Source organism: Balaenoptera ricei, chromosome 6 (assembly GCF_028023285.1).
Source record: "Balaenoptera ricei isolate mBalRic1 chromosome 6, mBalRic1.hap2, whole genome shotgun sequence".
Classification (NCBI taxonomy): Eukaryota; Metazoa; Chordata; class Mammalia; order Artiodactyla; family Balaenopteridae; genus Balaenoptera; species Balaenoptera ricei.
In genome coordinates this window covers 33,884,527-33,896,457 of record NC_082644.1, presented here as the reverse complement: position 1 = coordinate 33,896,457, position 11,931 = coordinate 33,884,527, and the positions used below count along the sequence as shown (strand labels likewise).

The window sequence follows — 11,931 nt, the reverse complement described above, 5'->3', positions numbered from 1 at the left end:
CACGTGTAGATGTATTTCTGATGTATCTGTAGGGAGGAAGGTGATCTCCACGTCTTACTCTTCAGCAATCTTCTCCTCCTCACGTGTGTGTTTCTTGATCAGAGGAACAGTGACAGAAGAAATCTATGGTGATTAAAACTTAAAAAATCCTTCTTTGCACTCTTCAAAGAAGAAAAACTGAAAATATTGTTATCCACTTTAAACATAAGTAAAAGGGGAGAAAAACCCACAGAGTTTTAGTTAAATGTAGAAAGTCATGTTGTTCATGAACACAGCTTGCCTAGATAGAGGACAGTGAGAGTTGGGTGTTAGCCCCTCATTTTTTCTTATCTCTCAGCATCAAGTAGAGCTGAAGCGGAGGAGCCGGAGTAGGAAGAAAAGTAGATCTTTGAAAGGTAAGCCTTTGCCATTCAGCCCTGCATGCCCCCGAGAGTTAGCTTCCATCTCTCCTAATCCTGAGGGCCCAGCTTCATGGTCTCTGAGGATGCCAGTGGCAGAGCCTATTCTTCAGGAAACAGAGCCTTGGGGAGGCTCCTGGGAAAGAGATCAGAGCCCAGATACTTCCCAGAAATTTGTACTTAGAATGAAGCCATGAGGACCTAGAAATGAGGTATGGGGACTGTGGTGGACCATTGATGCCTGGGTTGGGAAGTGGAACCTCCAAGTCCAACTGTGGACAAGTTGTTTAACTTTGCTCAGATTCCTCTGTGTGATGACCACTGACCTTTCTCCCCTACAGGGCAGTTGTAAGGGCTACAGGGATTAATTAACATGGAAGCACTTGGCAAAGGACAACCCTTGTCAAGTGAGCCTTACCATCACTGTCAGGGACATGTGGCCTTGGACACTGATACTTGGGCTCCAGAGTCTAATCCTCCAAAGATTTCCCTTAAAGAGCCATTGCACTCAGCCTCCTGAAAGACTCTTAGGCCTCTGCCTTCACCACCATGACCCAGTCTCCTGATTTCCAGCTTGCAGAGATTGCCTGGAAGAACTGGAGGGGACTCACAACCTGGTTTCACTTCTGCAAAGGTAAAGAATCTTTCCCCTTCTCTCCTGGGTCGTCCTTCCTCCCAGAGCCTATAATGTGACCCCAGTCCTGGGAGGGGGAGCCATGGGAGGGTGTGGCTAAAGCCCTAGGGTGAGGGAGAGCAGGAGCATTATGAAGTCAGTGTGGGGGCAGAGGAGGGTTCCTGGGCTGCAGGTGCCCACCCCTGCCTGGCCTGTCCAGCCCTCCTGGTCCCATCTGCTCTTCTGCAGCTGCCTGGGGAGGCTCCCTGGCAAGGACGACTTTCATCAGCTCTCATGTCAAGACCCTCCTGGTGAGATGTGCAAAGCAGTGCCTGCTGGAGCCCACCAGCCATGCAAGGAGCCTGTGGAAGATACTGCTCCTGCCACGTCCCTATTGGCTCCTCTGACCAAGTGCCGTCTACATCTGGCCTCTTCCACTTCTCCAGGCCCAACGACCTCCTCAGTTTCTGTTCATCCACACACATCCCTGAGTGCCTCTCAGTCAGTAGAGCCTTTTCTTCCACAGGATGGCCTTTCACCCCTGCCACTTGCTCTTTCCTCTCCCCCATCATGTCCGCCTGATTCAGAGGCCTGCCCTCTGACAGCCTCCTCTGCCCTACCACCACCAGACTCAATTCTGACTCTTACTCAGTGTGACTCTTCAATGGCACTACCACTGGACACTGTCCCACAGAGCATGTCTCCACATACTCCTTGGTCAGCTTCTGTCATCCCAGCCATCTCAGGCCTTGGTCACTCAAGCTGTCCCATTTCAGCCCTGTCCTGGTGGCAGGCAGCTGCCAAATCCTTGTGCCTATCAACCTCATCACAGTGCAAGTCCCAAAAAAAGCACCTTTCCCACAACCCACCAGAGGCCTCATTCTGGGTAGGCCTTACAGACAGACAAGTAGAGGTGAGTAGCCCTCCTTTGCTCATCTCTGATGACCAGAACCTCCTGGAGATACAAGTCACAAAAAGAGTTGAGATCGAGATTCGGAAGGAAAAAGAAAACAATGGATCACATCTAAAACAAATGAGCCCAGACTGCCACCTGAATTATTTGGGGAACATGCTGAAATCACTAGGTACTGAGCAGGACACTACAACCCCCCAACTTTTCTGGAGCACAAAAGACAAACCAGAGCAACTGCCTTGTTTTCAGCAGTTCTCATATCCCAAGGTCTTGGGGGACCATCTACAGCAGAAATATAACCAGTTTTTCTGGGGTCTCCCTTCTCTGCACAGTGAATCCTTGGTGGCTACTGCCTGGATCTCTGAGAGCTCTTCGGCACCACAGTCTCCTTCTTTCTTATTCAATGGAATTTCGAATGCCTGCCCAGTTCAAATGCAAGCTAAAATATCTCCACTGCTTTGCCAGTTCCAGCCCCTGTCCCATCTAGAGTTCCAATCTCAACACTTTATTCCAACAATACCTCAATTCCAGCCCCCACTTCTGGCTCAGGTCCAAACCCAGGCACATCTCAAATCCTCTCTCCCAATCCTACCACCTTCTTCTCTACCCCAGATTAGGGCCTGTGGAGTACCTTGCCCTATAGCCCAGAATAAGATACAATTTCTTACCCCAACTGAGATTCAACATTCAGAATGGTCCTTGTTGCAGAAGCAACTAGAAAATGGATGGGCTTTATCTTCTGTAGTCAAAAGATCTCAGGAACTTTTTAGTGTCTTCACTTCCAACATTCCTGAGGACAGCTGGGCTGCCTCCATCCTTCCTGAGACTTTTCCAATCAGTCCTGAGCTCCGGAGGCAACTGGAACAACACCTCCAAAAGTGGCTCATCCAACACCGGTGGGAGCTGCCCCAAAGGATCCAAAAGTCTTTAGAGATAAGGCAGCTTCAGGGAGAATTACCAGGGACATGCCAGGCAAAGGACAAGCAGGGACCCTCACAGCCCTCTTCGTTTACAGGTGAAAGCAACAAGGATGCACAGAAGATGGGGTTCCAGCTAAATCAGGAACTAGGCAAGGGCCTGGGACATATTCTGGGGAAGGTCCCAAAAGATCTATCCAGAAGCTCAGAAAGCTCCCTAGTGAAGTTTCAGGGGATGAACTCTGAGGAGTCAAAAAGTGACTTGAGGCTCTTGAGGAATGACTCAAGAATTGATTTACTAAGGAGCTTAGACAAGAATCTAGAAAACACTTTGAAAGGCCATTTGGGCAAAAAGTTGGGGCAGATCAATGAGGGTTTGATTCCTGTGAATGTGAGTCAATCCTGCCTTGCTCTCGAGCATGCTTCTCCCAAGTCCGATATTCACATGGAAACCAGAAATCTAGGAATCTTGAAGGGTTGGGAACCTTGCATGAACACCTCCCGTAGGGTTTCCTTCCTTGATCCAGACATTCAAGAGGTGCTGGAAGCACATATTATAAGGTTTTTGGTAAAGCACAGGTGGACCCTACCCCTCAAGGTCCTCAAGCCCATAAATCTCTTTAAGTTGAAAAAGTTTCAACCCTCCACCATTCTGCAGTTTGCCTTTTCCCCTTCAGCCACCTGTGTATCTGGGTCCCACTCGAGAGTCAAGTTTGCTGAGTTCCTGGGAAAACCTCCTCAGTCTCATTCAGGAGGAAAGGTGATAACAGAAGAGTCAGTTCCTACCCTGGTGAGGCCTCTCCTTGTCCCCTCACCTGTGTGTAAGGAAATCCAGAGTGCCCTGGGAGGGATTCCATCTGGTGACTACCATGGGCCCTCAAAATCTTCTCTGACTGGACAGGAGGGCAGGCCACCTTCTCAGTCCCTCACACTCAGCCTTGTGGGCAGAACCTGGAAGAGTGAGACTGTGGAATGGGCCAAGAGGGACAGCCTAGAGCCAGGTCCAAGTTCAGCAATGGTCAGGAATGAGCCAAGAGAGGTGAGTGGTGGTCAGGCCTCACGAGACCCCTGCCATAGGGTAACAGTGATGGAGGTGAACTTAGGATCCCAATCTTTGAGAGGTGAAGAGGCCAGGGAGGCTGTGGAGGCCAAGGAGTCCCCTGCTCTTCAACCACAGTCTAGTGTTATCTTGGAAGCCAAAGGGTTGACAAAATCCCAAACCACAAATGTACATATGAGGAGTTTAGAGGTGCCAGGGACCAGTAAAAGTTTCCTACTACCTAGAATGTCTGTTTTCCAACATCCAGGTGAGCCATGCCTTAACATGGAGGTTGCTAGTGAGTTTAAGTCCAAAGTAAAGGTACAGTCAGACAACCATCTTCAGAACTTTCCCAAACACATGTTCCTTGCTGCAGACAACTTGGCTTCTCAGGTGTCTCAGTGCCATCACCAGAGAGTTCCCACCAGAGACAGATTAGCTTTCCAGGAGCCAAGCGGCCTTATGGCAGCCCAAAGGAGCAACCTAGGGCAGCAGGAGCCCAAAACTTCAAAACTTCAGGACTCATGGAAGAGCCAGAGCAAGATGATTGCCCCTACTTACAAAAGAGAGGACTGTAGGAGGCATAAACCAGGAGAGCAAGAAGAAGGGTTTAAAGAATTAGGTACCTCTCAAGCTGGAAGTATGAGCCGCCCTGCCCAGGTCAGGGGAATAACAGACTGTGTTGGGAGCAAATGTCTCCAGCTCATGCCAGAGAAGAAACATAGCCCTCCAGAAAACCTCTTCAGAAAAAAGATGAGGCTGTTTTTAAAGTGGATTTTCCCCAATAAAAAAGTCAATGGTCAAGATGCTCTGCAAAAATTCAAGCCCATATCAGCCACTGCCCAGAGCCACGGATCAGTCAAAAGCAGATCAATCTTGAAGAGTGAGACTGCTGAGGCTCAGGCACTCATGACAGCTGTTGGACAGATCCCAGAAGAAAAAAAAGCAATTCACCATGGACTTCATGCCACAAAGTTAAATGAACACAAACAGGAATTCCAAGCCCCAGTATGTGGGTGTTTCTGCTATCATAGGCTTACCTCCTACCCAGAGCAAAGGAGAATGATGGGTTATATAGCCTGCAGTCATCAAGCCACCTCCAAGGGCCAGAGTTGTTCTATCAGGGAAAGGGAAGTCAGACACCAACAGAGTTTGAAAAGTGTAAGATTCGACGATGAGAAACTGGGCCTAAGGTGCCTCCCATCTTCGTCCCCCAAGAAGAGTTTGTTTCCAGTTAGTACCTGCCAGTATGGGCCAAGGATTCCAGGTGCTCCAGCCTGCCATCAACACTGTCCAAGGCATTGTCATCTTTGGGGAGATGTCTTGCCTGGTCAACAGTAAAATCCTTCTTTAGTCTTCCCTTTAGTAGGAAAACATGTATCCAAGTAAAAATTCAGTCCATGTAGAGAAAATGATTTTCTCATTAGCACATCCAAGATATTTAATGTTCCCCAATACATATATATATATAAATTTTTTTCTCATAAGAGCATCGTGTAATGGCTGCTGTCTGTGCTGTGCACTTTGTCTTCTAGAAGGGAGGGGCATGGAGGGAGGATGACAGTAGCATCACAGGCTTGCTCCTTGTCTCGTGTCCCTTCACTGTACCTTATAATACTGTCATTACACAAACCAAAACTACTCTAACAATGAGATGGGAAAAACCTATGAAGCCCACACCCAAGGATGTGGTTTAACCAGTCTTTCTCCTTCTTCTATGCTACTTTGAACTTTATGCAACTGTAGTGGATAGGTTTACACGATAGGGCCGGACATTCCAATGCAGACTCCAGGAAGTGTCAGAGCCAAGTGGATGGAAGTCTGGAGGAAATAGAGTATGGGCTCTGAGTTCAGAAGCAGGAGAAATCTTGCCCCTGGATCTCTTGGTAGGGAATATACAACATCTGCTCTTAAGAACTCCTTCTCTGTCTGATGAAGGCTGGGATTGAGATGTGCACTATGAACCCCTCTTAGCTTAGCCATAATAAAATGTACAGGATCACCCTCCCCCACCTCTGTTTTTCCCACACTTTAGAGCAGCAGCAAGGATGGCATTTCCAGCTCTGTGTGTGTAGGTGGGGGGGGGGGGTATCAGGGAGGCTGCTGAGGGCTGTGTTGAGCCCAGTCCCATATAAATGAATGGTTATGTTCATGGGTCACCTACCTTCCACTTATGTTAACCCCAAAGAAGGAGTTTTGGATGAATGGAATAGGGATGTGACTGTGTGTAGTAACTATCTGATGGTCAAACACCGTGAATTTAGGGTGGGATGTAGGTGAAGAAAAAACATTCTATCCAAAGAAGGAGGCAAAGTGGTACCAGATTCCCATAAATGTGCAGTGAAAGAGCAGCCCCCTGACATACAACCACCATCTAAAGGCCTAAAGGAGAGGAAAAGTTAAGGGTCCAGTAGCTCATCATGGCCCCACCCTAGGGTCTCTACCCTATTCCAACTCTAAGATCATAGACCTAGAGAAACCACCTTTAGGTCAAAACAGAAGGTCAAACTTATAGAAGTAAAGCAAATAAGGGAAGGTTAATCTCTTAATACTGTATTTAATAAGCTTACACATCATCACCTCTTGACTTTTACAAAGGATGACTTAACAATAGGTGTAAAAGCCAGGAATAGGGAACTTGGGATGTGACTCCTAGTCTGGTGACCTTCACATAAACACATGGCCCAAGGACTGCTCCAGGGGAGAGGTGGGGACTGGCTTGTGATTGTGTAGTAAGCCTTGCCTGTCTCCCAGTCCTTGATCACCCCAGAGCCTGGCAGGTGAAGAAGCAATCAGACAGGATTTGTGGCAGTGGTTGTGTGGGGGTGACCTGTGCAAAATGGATGGGGCAGGGTGCAGTCCAGGAGTGTTCCACTGATCTGCTTCTAGAACAGCTTTTCTTGTCTCCTGACCCCCATCCATATGGGAAAGCAGGGAGATGAGGAAGAATTTCTCTAGAGTGATTTGGTGTTTTCTGCCATGCACAGGGCGCATGGTGGACACAGCTCCAGGTGGTGTCTTTCCCATTGTGGAGATTTCTGTTCCAGCTGATGCTCCTGATCCAGATGACAACAGAAATGGACCCCATCCCCCATACCTGTCAGGCCCCTCAACATGTGGAAATGCTGGGACCTGGGGTGGAGGGGGCAGAGTGAGCACAGGACTGCTCACACCCCTGGTTTCTCCCTGGAGCCAGGCCCTACCTCTGGGCCCCAATTCCCAAGGCAGCCTCCAGAATGGGCAGAGCAGTGAGAGTGGAGCCAGGACTTGTGGGAGGGGTCGGTACCCAGAAGAAAGAGTGGACAGGGCTGGGACCTGAGCTTGGCTGCTGCTGGGTCCTCTCAGGGGCACCCAGAAGTGAGTTCTGGGAATATGGGGAAGCTGGACTTGGACCCCCTGGCTCCTGCTGGGAGAAGTGCTGCAGACAGGTGATGCTGATGGAACAGTGAGAAAACAGAAAGAAGCAAGTCCCTTTGCCCTTCTCTTGCTGCTCCATCTTCCATAAGGTACAGTAAGACAAGAAATTGAGAGACCAAAAGAAAAAAAAAAAAAAAGAAATGGAGAGACCCAGAGACAATACACAAAAACTTCACAGACACACCTCTCAAGAGAGACTTCTCACACAAACACCTTTCTCAGAGATCACATACTGAGACCTCACACAGGGACCTCATGTTGCCTCACAGACCCTCAGACAGAAACCTAGCACAGATTTAACAGATTTCCCAGAGATACCTTCCAAAGGGACCTCATACAGAGACTTCACACAGAGATCTCACCCAGAGACAACACACAGAGACTTGGCACAAAGACCTCACAGAGACCTCACATCTATTCTTCAGTGTCCATTGACAAGTCTTTCTTAGTGAACATGAAACCACTTACCAAACTGGCAGCATGATAAATATATTATCAGTTGTGCCCCTCTGAGATCTACCAGACACTCATTGTCAGCATTACTCTAAATGGGGAAATGTTTGAGAAGTTTTGTTCTTTTGTAATGTCATTGCCTCTGAACAAAAGAATTATACATTCCACATGTAGATTTGCAAAATTCATTCTTAGGTGTTCATTAGCTTGAAAATCACAAATTATATTTTTTATTTTTATTTTTTTAGAAAAATGAAGAAAATAATGTTTATTTCTTAGAAATGCATGTAGTACTCTATTTTTTTATTTTTAAAAATTTTTATTGGAGTATAGTTGATTTACAAATTTGTGTTAGTTTCAGGTGTACAGCAAAGTGAGTCAGTTATACATATACATATACCCACTATTTTTAAAGATTATTTTCCCATATAGGCCATTACAGAGTATTGAGTAGAGTTTCCCGTGCTATACAGTAGGTTATTATTAGTTATCTATTTTATATATAGTAGTGTGTATATGTCAATCCCAATCTCCCAATTTATCCCTCCCCACCTTATCCACTGGTAACCATAAGTTTTCATTTGTACCCTTTTTTTTAGGAGAATCACAAATTTTAAACACAACTAAAACACTGTCAGTCTCCAGTGAGAGAAAATATTTGTCCAGTTTTAGTTATCATTCAGTCAAGTGGTATCTGGCACATTTTTTACTTTACTGGGGACAAACCTAAACTTGAGATGGCTTACTTGTTTCCTTTGGAAACATAAGAAAAACCTGCAACAAAGGTACTCTAGGAATGAAATAAACCAAGAAAGAAGCATCGGGACTCACATTCACTTCCCTGAGGGCTGTGTAACTAGCACATTATTTTGCACATAATAGCTTGCATCAAGTTTGTGGGGTTTGCTTTATTTTTTAACAGGCCAATAATCATGTGAGGATTTTTCACAAGTCAAATTTCTGGTTTTAAATTTTACATTCTGGCAAAATTATGCTTCTGAATATTATTTTATTTCTTAAAATGTGGTAATGCCCTAAAATGATATTACACAATCATAAGGTTCAGCTAACATACTTAAAAAGATGGGCTATTAAGGATTCATTCTTAAATAATTCTATGAAATGCACATTTTCTAAGACATGCAGTTAGGATCCATTTTATATTCATTATAGGGTTAACACATTGCTTTAAAAATTTTTGAAAGATTATAAAATATATGACTTAGTCTATGCTTGAGATTATACATGTTACCTCATAAAATTACTGAGGGAAGGATACCTTAATATTTGAATTGAAGGTATTGTACATTTAATCTACATTTGGCTTATAACAATGAATAATGAAAGGCTTTCATTTATTATATATCCCACACTTTCCAATGGGTACACTTCTAAAAGACTACTGATTTCTCACTGCTAATAAGCAACCTATTGTCCTTGCCTTGATAAAATCTATTTTAATGACAGCTGGTTAAGTCTCCCAGATTATCCATTGGTATTACAGCATCACAGTCTTTTAAGAGGAGCAGGGCTGACACGAGGACTCTTTTGGCTTATTTCTACAAGAAATTTAGTTTTTCTATTCTCCTAATTAAAAAAAGTATAATTATTAATTTTTCACTTTACTCCCTTATGTCACTGAATCAGAAAACAATGGAATATGGTCACGTATGTCATCTAATACTCTATCAGATCACTTTTTTTTTAATATTGCAGCTTACGCAGGTAAGTTTACTGATCAGAACAAAATGGAATCAATTAGGAAAAAGTTCACACAGGAAAATATCCTTTTCAAAGTTGACTATTTTAACACAGTTAAATAAGTGATTATGTTTTAATCCTTTGAGTTAAAGTTGTTCAGGGTGGCCAAGAAAGTCTGGAAACATGAAAAATGTCCATAAAAGCACTTTATTACTTTAATATGTTGAATGTGTTGCTCCTCATTATTAATTCACAGTTCATTAAGCTGGGCAAAATTACAATGAACAATGTGCATTAAAGCAAAATTCCCATCAATCATTTTCCATCTGTCATACATTGCGTCAGCTGATTTGTGTGTCTAATTTTCATGGAAAAACTTGTACCTTTACTCCAGAATAAGAAATCAAGGGGGATCAGCCTATTAAAAAGATATTAATATTCCCAGACTCTGTGGCCTTCAGTATTTTGTTTTTAAGACGATTCACCTAGTGCAAATCTTATAAATATTTTTACCATTTAATATGCCCAGACAAAATGGATAAAAAAATTAGATAAAAGGAAAACAACAAAAACAGATCCCCTTTGTTTTCAAAACATTTGATGTTTACATCAAAATATTTTGCTGAAAATGAAGTGATTTTTAATCTATAGTTAAAAGACTCTATAATGATATTTAGAACATATTACAAATTTAGGTTTTTACAAATAGATTTTTATTTAAAACAGGTCTCACACTGATATCAATAAACCAAGCACTCTAGAACAAAATGTGGAGAGATGGCAATTATGTGATGACTTCTTAATACTCCAAGGGAAAAAGATTTTTTCCAAAGTAGTCCGTCTACAATATTAACCCTTAAGATCTACTCCCCTTGATAGGTTTCAATATTATTTTCTGTTTCATACACATTTACTTTATAATTAACTCCTACAGGAAGACATTTCTGGAAATGTTCCCAGGTATCTACAGCCACACTTTCTGTCATGATCACACCATGGAAAAAGTAGGGAACATCCAGATCCTGATGATCCAGGGGTTTCATAATTACCTCTTTGAGGTCAGTCAGAATCATAACCATTCCCAGAACAGGGTCGGTCTTTATATTTGTGCCCTTAGACATGCAGATTGTAACATTACCCACACAAAGGCAAGTTGTCTTCCTTACTCAGGTTTGCAGGGGCGCCACTCACTGTGGTAGCTAGAAGAGTCCGTTGCCCCCACCCCGGACCTGCAATCTGTACTCTCCACAGACACATCGTACTACAGATATACAAGTGGTGCTGATGAAACTTCCAGAAAGCTATAAAAGAATGCATGCCAGGAATGATAGATGAGGATTTAGAAAATGCTAACATCTTTTCTAGGAAATAAAGGTGACATACCTATTTGCCTTTAAGCATTTTTGTGCATTAGCTGGCCCGCTTGATCTGGGAAAATGCATCTGATTTTAAAGTTTCTCAGCCTCATTCTCTGCAGTGAAATCTGAAGCTCTTCCTTCCTTCTCTGAGTCCAGAAGCTGGAATTGATACAGTCTGCTCTCTGTGATTTCACAGTCTCTACCATTTGTTTCCAATGACCACTTCAACTCAGATATCTCTCAATTCAGGGATCACTCCTAAACTTCAGGAGGAAGGTCACTGCCCTTTTTATTCCCACCACAATTTTATGCTAGTAACCCTTTACAGTGTCAATAAATTTATTTTGTAGAATGTGTCCCTGGACTCCACCTGTTAAATCTGTTTTTTGGGCAAATCATTTGTTACCTAGCTATACAAATTTTATAAAATCATATTTCATAAAATTGTATTTTATAAAATGTTATTTTCTTATTTTATAAAATTGGTAAATCTAAGGATTTAGGCTTAATTATTATTTTTTAAAATGTTGGTACTCATTTTGCCAATTTTTCTCTTTTTACATATATCAGAAAATATGTTAAGAACTCAATTGTGAAGATACCACTATTTTTATTTTTTTTCACTTTTTGTACTTTTATGACAAACCTTTATTATTGCACAGGAGACAAGAAAGTTTGTTCTTTGGAAAATATCAGTCTTAAGAACTTACTAAGTTAAAGCTTAGCATGTTAGATCTGCGAGTAACCTTGTCTTTTTTTTAATGATGTTTTTTCTGAATTGGTAAAAAAAAAAAAAAAAAAAAGCCTTAAGAGCTTAGGAACAGAAGCAAATTGAGAATTAAAATCCAAATCATTCAAATGAAGTTTGTCGGAACAGTTTGTGTGTGGAGAGGACAGCTTCTAGGCACTTCAGAGAAACCAGCAAGACAGAACTGAGAATAGCCAGCACCTTACAGGGCTTCTCACAGAAATGCTTTAATGCAAAGAGGTGACTAGATTTCACAGGGAGACCAGGGAGAGGATGCAGAGATAATTAAATCACATTCAAGCACCTGTTTACCTGGGAGGTAAGTTCCTTCATATTGTGGTCAGATGCTGTTTAGGGGGACACTGGTGCAGGGG

The 11,931-nt window shown here is 43.2% G+C and overlaps 1 protein-coding gene across 1 annotated transcript; it reads left to right on the top strand.

The window, feature by feature from the left end:
* The first annotated feature begins 1,162 nt into the window (after positions 1 to 1,162).
* LOC132368043 (putative spermatogenesis-associated protein 31C2) lies at positions 1,163 to 5,221 on the top strand. Its single transcript, XM_059926659.1, has one exon. The coding sequence runs from the start codon at positions 1,163 to 1,165 to the stop codon at positions 5,219 to 5,221; it is 4,059 nt and encodes a 1,352-aa protein (XP_059782642.1).
* The last annotated feature ends 6,710 nt before the right edge of the window (positions 5,222 to 11,931 follow it).

Coding starts and splice junctions, on each gene's coding strand:
- LOC132368043 (XM_059926659.1), top strand. CDS start 1,163: ATGAAGTCAGTGTGGGGGCAGAGGAGGGTTCCTGGGCTGCAGGTGCCC.